At 36.4% G+C, this 15249-nt stretch overlaps 1 protein-coding gene across 2 annotated transcripts in view; it reads right to left on the reverse strand.

The window, feature by feature from the left end:
- The window catches only part of TMEM135 (transmembrane protein 135), a 241190-nt gene that overhangs the window by 18372 nt on the left and 207569 nt on the right, over positions 1 to 15249 (reverse strand). For both annotated transcript variants that reach the window (XM_003365362.5, XM_023645602.2), the window contains 3 exons: positions 9500 to 9541; positions 5336 to 5479; positions 2796 to 2865 (listed from right to left, as the gene is read on the reverse strand). In XM_003365362.5, coding sequence (XP_003365410.1) covers positions 2796 to 2865; positions 5336 to 5479; positions 9500 to 9541 — 256 coding nt within the window. The remainder of the gene's footprint in view (positions 1 to 2795; positions 2866 to 5335; positions 5480 to 9499; positions 9542 to 15249) is intronic.

Genomic DNA, 15249 nt, shown 5'->3' on the forward strand with positions numbered 1-15249 from the left:
CTTTGGTATCAACTTTTTAAACGCTCAGGTTACAAGAATTTCCCATGAAAAGAAATAATTATATCTAGGTTTTTATTTCTGTGCTCAACTGCGTCAGGCTAAAATGTCTCTGGGGATTGGTAGCTTTAAGGTGTACTAATCAACATCTCAGTATTTGGGAAAATGAAGTTTAGATATCATTTAATACTGAGAGACTGAAAAACGCCAATTAGCACAAAACAAAACGTTATCAAAAAGAATAGTATTTTATACATGATTCACCCAATACATTGTAACACTGGCTCCCCATCCTCCTCTCTCATCCCCACTGGAATGGGAAAATGTCTACATTCTTAGCAGTGTTTGCCTGCTAAGTTCCAAAGGTCAAGTTTGTATACTCCAGATAGCAGCCTTCTTTTTTAGAAAAGAATTTCTATGAAGAAATACTCTTCAATTTACCTGAAACTACCTAATACTTGGTTAAATTTAAACTGTTCAAACAATTAGTATGAATTACCATGCATTTACTGAACTGAAACTGCATAGTATTTGTTTAATGCATGAAATGTTCATGTTTTTATCTTGCCAATGAAACCTTATAACGTTAATCTAAGGACTCAAGGATCACACTCATGTTCAATCTTTTCATGCTATTTTCAAGACATCCATTCATCCTTCCATCCATTCTCCCTTTCACATATTCAGGAACCATGCACTGAATGCCTCTTAGGTGTCAACCATTACAGTAGGTGCTAGGAATAGAGTGGTAGAGAGGACACAAAGTTCTTGCCTACATGGAGTTTCCACGCTCATCAGAGAAGACAAAATAAATATGTAAACAAATAAACATAAAATAATAACAGATTACAGTAAGTGTTGTGAAGGAAATAACCAGGGCACTAGGAGACAAATGAACAGGGCAACCCATATTAGATTGAGTGCTATAGGACGGCTACTGAGGATATGACCTTTAAATAGACACAAAAAAGGAGCTAGCATGAGAAAACATTTTGGATAGTTTGGATAGAAGCATAAAGCCACAAAATAGATTGGCAGGTACGAGAAACCACAAAAAAGTTAGTGTGAATGGAGTCGGGTAAGGTGAGGGGAATGCAATTCCTATGGTATTTACTCAGGGATGTGATTTACCAGGTGGAGTAAATGAGTCCATGGAATAACGAGGTGCACTGTCACAATATTTTACCATATTTGTGATGTAAGTATTCTTCACCCACAGGTCTCCAAACGATTTTACATTCATGGACATAATGTTACAATTTATACATAAATTACCAAGTTTAGAAAGAATGACTAGATTTTTTCATTGCTCAGTAATTCTAACTTTCTCATAAATTTTCTTTTTTTTTTTTTTAAAGATTTTATTTTTTTCCTTTTTCTCCCCAAAGCCCCCAGGTACATAGTTGTATATTCTTCGTTGTGGGTCCTTCTAGTTGTGGCATGTGGGACACTGCCTCAGCGTGGTTTGATGAGCAGTGCCATGTCCACGCCCAGGATTCGAACCAATGAAACACTGGGCCGCCTGCAGCGGAGTGCGCGAACTTAACCACTCAGCCACGGGGCCAGCCCCTCATAAATTTTCTTTTTAATATCACCTCCCCTCCCCCAAATTTCTCAAATACCTCTGATTTAATCAGAATACTCCTTTTAGTTCCCCTCCTGAAGTTTCCCATTGAACTAGAACGATGTCCAGTTGGAGGGAATAACAACTCTCTGGGAGTTGGCGGACCCTGAGGCTGCCAGCAACATTGCCTTTTTTTTTTGCCACTTTAAAAGTGGGGCAGGAAATCAGATTTGGAAGGAATGTATCAGAAACCACTGCACAACTGAAAAAACACTCTACTGCTTTCACCCCTGGTCATATCTTTGGGGACTCTATGGGTAAGTGTTGGCTTGGGCAAATGCCACCATCAACACTAGGCCACAGGCATTCACAATCATGAGCACTGATGTGATACAGTCCCTCCCTTCTAGAGGAACTGTCAGGAGGCTGTCTTTTGGGGTGCTGTACAACTCTGCTCCTCTCATCATCAAGTGACTGGGGATCAGATGTTGTAAGAAAGAACATAAACTTCCTAAAGCACCAGAATTCTTAGAGCACTATCCAAAACTAAGGAATTTGTAGCAGGTGGTGCCACCTGTGCCAGACTAACTGCAATGAAAACAACTTCCTTCCCAGAGTTGGTTGTGATGGGGGATGGGCCATGGCAGGCGTGGGATGGGGGACAGGGTAGGAGAGCTGCAGTGGTACGCTAATATATTAGGGAGTGGGGAATTTACGCCAGCGGGCATAGCTAACTTTCTTAATGTAGAGCAACTGCGGACATGCTCCAGTTACCTCCATGCCTTAAAAAACGTAACAGCTTTACAAGTTCCAAACCAAATGCCACTGTCCCAGTCTATGTGTGTGACTGCTGATCCACCAGCACACAGCACAGTGCAGGGGCCTTGTTCTAGGAGGTATTCGAAAGAGCATACATTACAAAGTATACATTTTAATGACTTTATTTATCTGCCTTTTTTGCTGTTGTTTCACTTTCTCTTCTATTTCATTACGTTTTACACTAATTTTTAAATAAGCTAATTTTAAAATTATTTGACTAAGGATCTGGTAAGTGAATGCTAAAAGCTAAATCGTTACCTATTTCCCACAAATTTCTTATTCTTCCAGTCAAATGCAAAGAATAACAGCAATTATTGTCAACTTTTCCATTTCCTTTGAAATTATGTAGTAATAAACAAGTTATTTCTATCCATATTCCCTGTGATTAATAAAGTTGATACTTTTATATACTTACTTTAATGCAATAAGAGATGCAGTTATCTTCATAGTGTTTGCAACATCTATGCCTTGGTCCATGCTTACATCTGAAATTAAAACAAAAAAAAACTGTGATTAAACTGTGTGTGCCTATGTGTACATGTGTGTGTGCAGATCTGCTTAAAATTCTCTAACAAAAAGGAGAAAACATTACCTACTTGTTTCTAAACATGTGCATCTTTTGGACATACAGAAGCAAAGAAGAGATACTTTTTTTCGTTGCTGCTCACCATTTGACACATATAAAATATGTGAATGTGGAACAGAAAAACCATACTGGTAAATATTTGTGACTAAATATGAAAAATATGTATATGTTATCTCTATACTCTGCCAAATCTTTTGGAGGCTTTAAATCACTTATTGTAAAGTATAACGGTCATAAATCATCCATGAAGTCAGTGCTTGAGCAAAAATCATAATGAGAATGTGCTCAGGTTACAGGAATTTATACTTAATTATATTTGAAAGAGAACATCTGGAAAAGAAACATGATATAGTATTAGAGTTCAAAATTCAGTTTTTAAAATAAATATAGAAATAGATGGTGTGGGAATTCAAAGGCAGGTTCTTTGTGATTTAGCTGTAAACTACTTATTCCTCTAGTGTTTACTAAACATTTCTGCTGACAGGAGTACTGTTCAACACACACATTTTAATTATTTGGTATGTTGACTCCAGGACTAATTATTCACTCTAGATATACAAAAGCAAGTGAAACCTAACGTGGGTTTAGTTCTCCTCTTTCTCTTTGAAGAGTTCACATTCCAAAATAAGTAGTCTTCATATAACTCTTTCAGACTGCAGTTAATTAATTATCTTCATGCTTGGAACACATTAACTCTTTCCTTTTTATAACAATAACTTGTAGAGCGATATTCTGGCTCCACATCTAATTCCATCTGCAAATTGATTAGCAAGACCTTTTCCGAAATCCAATTCTGCCCTGCAGCTGGAGGACAGAGGCAGACTTTTCCAGTCAAGGGGGACGGCAACATGCACACCGACCGCAGCCCTCATGTCATTGGAATGATATGACATATCTGGTGATGTGAAACTGCTGAGTGAGTAAAACTGGGGGCCTGAAGAGAAGTGAGTCAGAGGACTGCCTTACGTAAACCATCACTCTTCGTACTTCTAAGTGTCCTCTTCAAAGACATTTCTCAATCACTGCTACCAGAACCACACAGAAATTGTTAAACTCTCTTTACTAATGAAGTTACCTTCTGATATCAACTATACTGCCATCGAACGTTCCCTTAGTCTTTCATTAAAAAGGCTTCCCAAATACTGGACTGCATCTTGTGTTTCATCTGCTTTGCTGTTGTATTATCCTGCATCTGCTTTCACACCAGGGGGCTCACTGAGGCTGCTCTGACGGGTTCTGCCATGACCTGACTAGTTCTGGTACCTAAGGCATCCTTCACCCACACAACACATTCTCTGCATTCCCGCTGTGATTCTTGTTGACATGATTCCATTAACAGGGATCCCCTCTCCCTTTTCTCCACTAAGGTAACTCATAACTACTTTGAACTTGCTTAATAAATTCCCTATCACAATTATTCCTGCCATCTACTACTCCTTTCTTTCCTTTTACCTTCTGTATGCAGCTTAGGCTAAAATGAAGACAAAGTCTTTAAACTCAGTGAAAATTTTGAGCACCTACTCTGTACTCATGTATGCGAGGCAACTCATATGTTATTTCAGTTAATGCACACAACACTCCTTAATAGAGATTATTAACCCCAGTTTACTAATGAAGGAGTTCGGGACGTAAGAGTGGTTAAATCACTTACCCACAGTCACAAAGCCACCAGAGGAAAATGAAGAGTGAAACCCAGGTCTTCTGATTTCTTAAAGGCCTTCAGCTTTCCATAACTGATCCCTTAACTTTCTATATTGCTGACTCATTCCACACTCTCAAAAATATCACTACCAACATCATTTGTATTGGCTGATGTTCTAACTTTAAACCACTAAATTTCTTTTCTTAAGTATCTATGCTTGAAACACAAAAGAAGATTTATTTTTATAAAATACAGAGTTCCTTGGATAATATACAAATAAAAATTTATTTTATTTCCAAAGCCCCCAAAATTTCCACTCTTGCAAAGTATCCTTCTACTTAAGCTTTGCTCCTTACTATTCCTGTATCTTCTTGACTCTCTCAGATCCCTTCTTTCTCCTTTCCACACTTGGCACATTCAATTAGCACATATTAATCTGTCTCCTGAAGTTCCCCAGTCTAGCCTCCTGCAACTCTGCGGTTTCAAATAGAAAAGTATTTCAATTTCACGTAACTCTATTTTAAAGGCATATGATGGTCTACAGTGCTGCCAGAAATAATAAATTACATTCACTTGCCATCATGTGATAAAACTCTATGCACAGTCTCTGGTAAAAAAAAAAAAAAATTATCATTACCTGAAAAGCAAACAAAAATACTTTGCCATGGCACAACTATCATATAAAACAACGACAGAGTGTGTTAAAATATCAAGATAAAGAACTCACATTGAATCCACAAGTTTCCTGACTAGAGCAATTATACTCATTCTTGGTGCTTCCTCATGTTTCTCTGTCTTTTGTTCCACTCTTGCATATGCTGCCTCTGGTGAATAAGAATGTGTGGGAATTTCTTCCTTCCCTACAATGAACCTAAAGAAAAGAGCACAATGTGAGGCATTTTTCACCTTAAAAAAAAAAAAAATCAATAAGAAAATAAACCAATTTTGTTTATATACAAATACATTTTGGAGAGTACCTTATCATTTGAAATAATATTTTTCACAATCTATATAAAATGTAATCATCCTTTTAAAAAATAGGCTTTTAAAATCTGTATACTCAGAAAATGTTAACAGTCATTTGTTTGACAATGAAGGTATTTTAAATCAAATTAACCAAGTAAAATACAGCACAGCACTTCTATGAAGCACCCTTTTAACTCAGGTCACCACTTTTTTAAGGTATTACACACCTTAAAGTCTTTTCAAACAAAGAAAGCAGTGAACTATCTAACTTGGATCTGCTAATTAGTGATAAAAATTCTGTTTCTTCTCTACAATCTGCTAATGGTCACAAATAAACATGTTTCTCCTTTTTTACCCTCTATCTAACGCCACTTTGAGTCACAGAACAGCTGCAGTACAGTAGTCATCCATACACATAGGGAAACAGAGGAAAGTAAAGAGTGAGAATTGGAAAATGATCAAGATTCCATGCATCCTCACCTTATTTCATTAGAAAACCTTAAATTCAATGTTATTCCAACATATTTATCCCTCTTTGGAAAAACCTAATATCCAGGAGAAGATGCTATTCCTATCTCATCAAAATGGACCATATTTTTCCAAAGACAATGCAAAGAAAATGTTATCACTGTTAGATACTACTCATCAGTATTTTTACCAGCATTTTCATTTTTGCTGTTTGCACCTTCATTGTAAGAGTCATTTCTCTTATAAAGAATAACCAAGTTTTCTTAAGGGAATGCTACCCACTGAACTTTCAGAAAATATCATAAAATATAGATAAAACAGGGGATCAATAATACTACACTAAAATTCTGGAACATGGAACCTAAGACAACAGTAAGAAAATTTAAACACTCATAAAATCGAAAAAAAACTGTTGCTACCAACAAGTGCAACCCACCCTGCTTGGACAAACTTGGTAAGATATCCAGCTTATCAAATCGTAAAGAGTGTGCAATGAGATTGTTTGTCACCAGCTGGCAGCTGTGCATTCTTGATAACTGTTAGTCCAGAAGAATTCAGTTTTTAATCATGGGTGTGCACTGAGAGTTTAAGATCTGTACTATTGCTCTTTATAAACAAGACAAAACTACACTAGAACAGATATAACAGTATCTCTCACACCTTTCAGAACAGTGTTGCTATTTTGGCCAGGACTGACCATCTCAGACTAGAGACCACTTCCCTGGAGAAGCCGCCCTGCCCCAAATTGCAGTGGGTTAGCAATCCTTCCTTTGTGCTCTCGTAGCCCAATGAATGTCCAGTACTGGAAGCACCTTTTTAGTCGTTTCCATCCCCCACTGAACTGTGAGGTCTGTGAGACTACGTATCTCTTCTTTGCTATTATATCCCAGTGCTCAGCACAGTGTCTGGCACATAGCAAATATTTAGTTAACACATACTGAGTGAATGAATATAGTAATAACTAGCATTTTCTGAGCCTTGACTACATGACAGGCATAGTACTGGGCCTTTTATAAATATTAAATCATTTAATCCTCATAGCAACACTATGAAGTAAGTACCATAATTTCCACAAGAGTTAGCATAAAGAAGCATCTTGTCCATAGCTGAGAACATCAGTAATTATGTGAACCCAGAAGTGTCTGACCCTAAATCCTGGGTTCTTACTTATCAAGCTGTGCCACTTCTAAGTGTGTTTTAAACCAGGACAGAGCAGGCTGAGTATTCCTTCAAACGCCTGCACTGGCTCTTCTCCCACGGTTCTATCCTTGACTCTTTCTAGATATTCCCAAAACTTCTAATATTACCTGTATAGAACTAGCAAGAATTAATAACCTTTTTTCCAGAATATTTTCCTATAACATAGAGAATATTTTAAGTGCAAACAGTCAAAATCAGCCCTTTATTATAAGTGGATTTGAAGAAGAGACACAAAAACATCTGACACATTTTGAGTTTCTGCAAGGATTCTGGGAGTCTAAGGAGAGATGCGGGAACAAAAGCAAAGTTTTCTCTTTGGGAAAATCAACTTTTGGTCTTGTTACCAACTTTCAGTTTAACACAGCATCCTTTAGAGCCCATGCAACAACACCTAAAAGTTATTTTCTAATAAGTTTCATGATCTTTTAATAAAAATGTAATATGGAGAAATTACTGCTGTGTATTATGGTTTAGTTATTGTTACTATAGAGTTCCCAAAGATATTCTTAATCACACAAGAGACTGAATTTGTTCCCTCCCAAAACAGAGTCCTTGCACCCTCATTTGATTTTCTGTTAATAGCACCTTTTTCCAGGCACTTAGGTGTTCAATACTTGGCCAGTATTGAGGAGTGGAGAGGATGAAAAAGAAGGAAAATATCTTCATTTTCAGTCCCGAGGTCTTCGTTTTCCCCCATTACAAGTCTCAACTTTGTTTCTTTCTTCCTTCTGATTCTCTCTTTTTCCATGTCCCAAATACTGTGGCCAGGTGATCTTTCTGAAATACTGTCAACTACCTTGCACAAAAACCTTTAGTGGCTCCCTACTGCCCATCTTATCAAATCCAACTTTGTCTCATTTTTTTTTCTAGGCTTTCTATAATCTGGCCATATTCTACCTATCATAAAAAATATCCTTATATTCCCTAATATAAACTTTTCATACCAATTAAGTTGATTTTCCCACTCTGACCTCATATTTCATGTTTACAATTTTCAAGCTCTGCTACACTACCCACGTCCACCCATATGCTCTGCCTCTTCCCTTACAGTTACCTAACGCTGCCTTCAGGTACAGTTTAAGGCTTATCACCCACAAGAAAAATAACAATAATAGCCAATATTTCTTGAGGACTGTGTGCCACGGACAGTTCTAAACACTTTTCATGCTTTAACTCATTTGATTCTCAAAATAATCCTGAGACAATCACATAAAAGATTCTTCTAGTATTGAAGCCCACCCTAATTTTTCCCTCCTAATATTTGCAGTAAATACCACAGTATTAAGCTTCACTTAGCATCTACTATATGTACTTTGGAGAATAAAATAGGCAATACTCATGACATGAAGTAGAAGAGCATTGGGTTTGGAGTAAGTATTTATAGTCATTGTGTGATGTTAAATTAAATTAGTCAAACATCCTAAGCCTCAGTTCCTTCATGGGCAGAAAAATACCCACATCTCACAGAACTACTGTGAAAATTTAATTTCTAATCTATGTGAAAATGCTTGGTGGGGCTGGCCCTGTGGCCTAGTGGTTAAGTTTGACATACTCTGTTTCAGTGGCCTGGACCTGGTTCCAGAACATGGACTTACACCACTTGGTGGTGGTCATGCTGTAGCGGCAACCAACATACAAAATAGAAGAGAGTTGATACAGATGTTCGGGCAAATCTTCCTCAGCAAAAAAAAAAAAAAAAAAAAAAAAGCACAGTGAAATATAAAATAGCATGGTTAGCTAATGCTAACCAACATTTCTACAGTATCCACCAGTACCAATTACTGTGGTAAGAGACAGGCTATGAGGTGAAAAGAAGACTCTAGTGACTCTAGTGAAGTTTATAATCCAAAATATGTTTGACAATGCATTAGGCCTGCCCTAAAGAAGACCATAATGTGTTACCACACAATTAAGTACTCAATTTTTCACTAATTGTTCACGTGTAACTTTGTCTCCCAAGATCTTTGAAGAAACAGTTCTTTTAATTCTTTTCTAACACCCCAGGGGATAAGGCACACAATGGCCCCAAAAGTAGTTGCTGACTGACTGATTTTGAGGGGGAAAAAACCTAATAAACTATTTTTTTTGATGAAACATCCACAAAGTTAAACTTCTTTAACTTCTAAAATTACTTGCAGCTTACAAACTGAGTCAATAAATATTTATTATAATTATGCATAATGATACCACTTTTTAAAAAAAGTTTTAACACGCAAATTTTCTCTTAAAATAAAGGTAAATAAAATATGCTACTTACCTAAGTGCAGAGAATGTAAATCCTTTCAAACCATCTTTGCACCTAAAACAATAAAAATTTACAATGATAAAATAAAATGTTTTGAGATATAAAGTAGTATACTAAAAAGCTATTAAATTTTTTTCTGAAAATGACTATTTTTTAAAAGGTGAAACTCTTTTAGAACAATGACCTGAGCAGGACAAATGGTCAAACAAGCAAACAAACAATGAAGCAAGCCATCTTACACAAAATGATTAAAATGATAATGCTTTCCTATGTTATATTAACATAATTTAACTCAAGACTCGCAGGTTGAAGAGAGATTTAAGTAAATCTTCTAAGGGCTCCATGTGCACTTAAAATGGAGGCTGTGAGTGAAGTATTCTTCATTCTACCCAATCCCTGGGGGAGCAATTTGTTGTGAAGAAAAAGGCCACATACACCTGCTGGGTATTATGTATAGGTCAATTCAAGGTCCTGACTTCTCCCTACTTATTCATTCAGTGAATTCAGAGCAATGCAGAGTTGGCAGGCACAAAAGGGCTTCAAGTTTAGTTCAACAGTTTTAACTTCTGAGTAAGCCCAATCAGAACTGGGTAACATAGCAGGAGGAATGGGGTTGGGGGGCGAAGAGGGGGGGATTCCGGATAATATACTGAGTGCTTACTATTGCTGGCCATTGCTTTGGGCCCTTTTTATGTGTTGTCTCATTTAATTATATCACAACTCTATGAATACGTGTTTCTCTATCCCATAGACGTGCAGAGGCCACCAAAATGCAGCAATTTCCCAGGGGTCACAAAACAAACAGTAGTCAAAATTCAGGGAAAAAAAAATTCATCTGACTTAAAAGTCATGGTTTCCTCTTATACCTCCTCCTGAAACTGTATTTCTTTTAATTGGGCAACACTGAAACTACATGGCAATTAAGAAAAAAAAAGATTCTCAGATCTGCAAAAAATATTTAAACAAGATTTTAAAATGGGGACATTACTATACTGGTCTTAATGGGCTGCTTTATAGGTAGGATCAAATTACTAAAGAATCTTTGGGTATCTAGTATCGAAATCCCTTGGAGAAATTATAAAGATTGGTGATACAATGATGCTCTAATGTATGTTAACATTAGATACTGGATATTCTTGGACAAAAAGTACAGCCTCACATCTAATTGGGCAGTTCTTTCTGTATGCTTTTTATACAAAAGGTCACAAAGGAAAATGCACAAAAATATAAGAAATCTCTCAATTTTAAATATAGACATTTTTATTGGCGGACATAAAGAACCTCAGAAAATAATTTAATCCACGTACACAGAGATGTTTTATAACACTTAAGAATGCGTTTCAATTAAACAACATGAGCTACTTTGTGGTCATGTTAACAGTGAGAAATGTAACCACAGAACTTAGCTAACATACTACGTAATTATTTACCTTACACAGAATGAGGGTAAAGGCAAAAGAATTCATATGTTAAACTAAAAACGTGCATGGGGAAATTACAGCATTATAATCCCTAAATTTATCTTTTTCCATCTGAAGAAAGTGTTCTCAGTAATTAAAACCTGTAACTGGGTAATTTCCAGCTAGGTGCAGTAGTGAGGGGGAAAACAGCAGCAGATTGATTAAAAGATTACATACAACTGGGAACAAATTTTGGCTTTGGTGTGTTATTGTGGAAAGATAGCCATTTATCTTTGTGCAATGCTGAATAGATAAAGGATTCTGACAACTTGGTCTAGTCAGGATTGCAGATTTGTGACCTTAAACAATGAACCTAATTGCAGATCAAACATCAAAAAGTAGCTTTCAAATATAAAAGGGCAAATACAAATGAATTTGCAATTTCATTATGATGGAAGTTTGGTCTTTCAGGAGAACCCTGTGGGAAGCACTTCATATTGATAAAGTCTTAGCATGGATTCAAAGAGGGCTATTCTTCCTTCCATTCATGTGTATAAGGTCTGTTAATGTAATTGAGGGTCAGATGTCTATGTCAAAAGAACAAAAAAGTAATTATTCCCATAAAAAGAATCTTTAAAATAGTATATTGCCCTGCATTTTGACACCAAGAGTATTGTCTGAGCCTTAACCTAACTATGAAACACTATTTGTAATCTGTGTTAAATGTAAAGTATGATATAAACACAAAGTTTGATACAAAGCAGACCCCATCAGAAAGTGCCTCACCCTTCCATGGATTCGGTTATTAGAATGTAAATCAAATCACATTCTTTATTCATGTATTAAAGCTCACTGATTTATTCAGCAAATATTGACTGAGTGCCTACTATGTGTAAGCAATGGTTTAGGTTCTAAGGATGTAACGGTGGACAATACAGAAGCCCTGCTTTGAGACAGGTGACATTCTAGGTGGGGGAGAGTTATGATAAAAAAAGTAAATATGCCATCTGGTGATAACTACTATGGCAAAAAACAAAGCAGGATAAGGAGAGAAACACCGATGGAGTCGGGCCTTATTATTTTTCATAGTGTGGTCAGGAAGGGCCTTCTTTGAGAAGGTGAAATTTGGTAATTTGATCAGAAACCTTACCGAATTGAGGGAAGAGCATTTCAGTTCGAAGGAAGAGCCAGTAACAAGCCCGTGACGAGGAGTCTGCCTGGCATGTGAGGAGAACAGCAAGTAGACTACTGTAGCTGGAGCAGAACAGAGTAGGGGAGGGAAGCTGTGGTTGGAAATGAGGCCCGAACGGCAGTGGCGGGAGGGAATGGTCTACAGTTCTGGCAGGGCCCTTTAGGCATGGTAAAAACTTTGGAAGTTTCTCAGCAGAGGGCTGACAAGATCTGTCTTAAATTTTAAGATAACCACTTTGGCTGCTGTTTGGAAAATAGACCACAGGAGGGCAAGGTTAGAAGCAAGGAGGCTGATTAGGAGGGGAAAGATGATGTGTTTTGACTGGATCTTAGCAGTAGTGAAACCAGTAAAGAGTTAGTCATTGATGAGTAAGTAGCTAGGAACTAAAGTTTTTTCCTCCTTTTTGCAATTACTGATTATAGCTTTTAGTTTTCACCCACCCATTGTTAACTGTGGTGTTCAGGTAATATGCTGTCTGACTCCCACTAGGCTCCTACAGATAACATCTCCCTAGAGCCTGGATCACCATGCTAATGGGTGTTTGAGCTCTTTTTCAGGAATTAGGACCCCCTCGTTCACTTGAGGTGGGCTGAGACCACCAACCCATCAAGTGGGACCGTGCAGATGTGTGAGAAGTGACCTCTCAACGTCAAGAAGCTAAAAACTCCACCCTCAGATTATGCTAACACCACCATTTTGTGAACATGCGGCCTACAAAGAGGCATAAAGTCTGACTACGCTTGCGGAGATCATCAATTACTTCACGTCTCGTCACCTCTAATCATCCATCTCCACATTTCAGACCACCTTGCCTCCTACCCCATAAACATCCCTGAGGTCCCATTTCAGGGAGGTGGATTTGAAACTCATTCTCTCGTTTCCTCACTTGGCTGCTTTGTGATTAAACCTTCTCTCTGCTGCAATCTCATCGTCTCAGTGTTTCGCTTTCTGGACGACAGGCAAAAACGAAGCCGGTTCGGTAATAAGTAGAGGCGGAGAGAAGCGGTAAGGTTTTACATGCATTTCAAAAGCAGAATTGGTGGGATATCTTGGTGGTTTGAATGTAGGGTACAAGAGAAAAAGAAAATTGACAAATTACTGAAATATTTTTGGTTTGAGCAAATGGAAGCATAAAATGCCCACTTACTGAAGTGAGGAAGACTACAGGAGGAATAGGTTTGAGAAGAAAAATCACAGTTTTGTTTTGGACACGTTACATTTGAGAGGCATGTTAGCTATAAATGGAAATGTTAAAGAAGCAAGCAGCTGGCTATACAGGTTTGAGTTCAAGGAAGAGGTCTGCTTTGTTTATAAGTAGTACTTAAATCCAGATACAATCATCTAGGAAATAGCAGTTGATAGAGAAAACATCGAAGGGCTGAGTATATTTTATTCCTCCAAAATTTATAATGCAGAAAATCTCTTCTGTAGAAGAAAAATAAAAATTCATTTCCCCTCCTAATAAAATCATTATCTAATATAAAGTCTCATTTTTATTTTTGAATATGCATAAAGATAATGCATTTAACTCATGTATACATAGACTTTTCTATTAAAGTTAGTCTATGCAGATGACATAAGTAGTATAATTCAATCCATAGTTATTGACTCCATATTTACAAGGTCTGTATTTGCATGATAAAACACAAAGCCAGGAGAGACAAGGAGGAAGAGAATTTGCAGCATTATATCAAACAACTTAGCAGAGACACAACCAATTACAGAGGTTCAGGTTGAAATTACATACTATGTACAAGAAAGTATAAAGTAGTTTAATGTTATTGTTACTAGAATAATACTCTTGGTCAAATGTTAGTATGGGGGAATCCACAAAGACAAAAATTTTTCTCCAATTAGAAGTGTGAAAGATAGTAAAAGCAACTATTCTGCCCACAAAGAATCTTTCTCTCATGCTTAGTTTGCATGAAATTACTTGCATGAGATACTTTTATCTTTATTACAACATTGTACCAGCAGATGTCAGTAGTAAACCATTTTTAGAAGAATTTGTAGCTCTTTGACATGATTTCTTTATCATTTTGTTGCATGCTCCCCCTTAAAAACACATTGAAAATGTTGCACTGTTTAGTTAAATTTTACTGTTTCCCCAAGTAAATATCGTAATATTCGACTTTTAATGACAGGTGATATTATACAATTATAAAATCTTTAAGAACACCCCACCAGCTGGCACCAACATAAAATTTGGAGATGTAAATATGTTACCTCATTACCTGCTCTCTAATAAGCTGAGAACTATTTTGATTCCTAAAGTTTACTCATCTACTCAGTTTTCATTCATCTGGTGAATACAATGGATATGAAAGATGTACTTTTATAAACCTCCTTTAAAACATCTCTTCAAGGCAGTGCATGGTGCAGCGGAAAGAGCCTTGATATGGATGATACAGATACTAGTCATAACTTCTCTACCAACCTGGAGCAAAATCATTTAACTTTAGGGCTCAATTTCATTATCTACTACAAAAGAGACTGGAAGTAAACGACCTCCATAATTGGTGATTAAATGACTCCTAATTCTGAAATTGTATCATTTATTTTATCATTTTATTTAATGCTAGTGTTATTATTAGAAATCATTATGGAAAAATAAAAAATGAATTATTCTAAATCATTTATAACGTAAACAAAGAAATGATCTAACCAATGTCAAGAATAAAAAAAAAAAATACAAACAAAACCCTGAATTTGTCTTGAGATTACTGACTGCTACGAATATGATTATATTTTTTTATTGTTTTATAACACTTATTGACATGGAACTTATTCCTGCAAAGGTTCAATTAGAATCTTTTCTTTTTTAATTTTAAGAATATAAGACCAGCTCTTAGGATATATACTGCTATAGAAAGAGCTGTAAGAAACACTCTTAAGTAAAGGAAACAATTCTATAGATATAATCTCAATAATGATAAAATATTACATTATTGCTATGTGAAGCACTAACGATAAAATTTTAATATTAATGATAAAATATAAAATACTGTTTGTTCTATACATATGGAATGTTATAAAAAGTGGTCAAAAGGATATACCCCAAGCAATTGTTAGGCTACCTACTGAACAGGGGAGGTTACGAGTATGAAGGAAGAATATAACTTTTTACTCTCTATATTTATATATCATTTTAAAATTTTTATACATATACA

Source organism: Equus caballus, chromosome 7 (assembly GCF_041296265.1).
Source record: "Equus caballus isolate H_3958 breed thoroughbred chromosome 7, TB-T2T, whole genome shotgun sequence".
In the NCBI taxonomy this organism is placed as follows: Eukaryota; Metazoa; Chordata; class Mammalia; order Perissodactyla; family Equidae; genus Equus; species Equus caballus.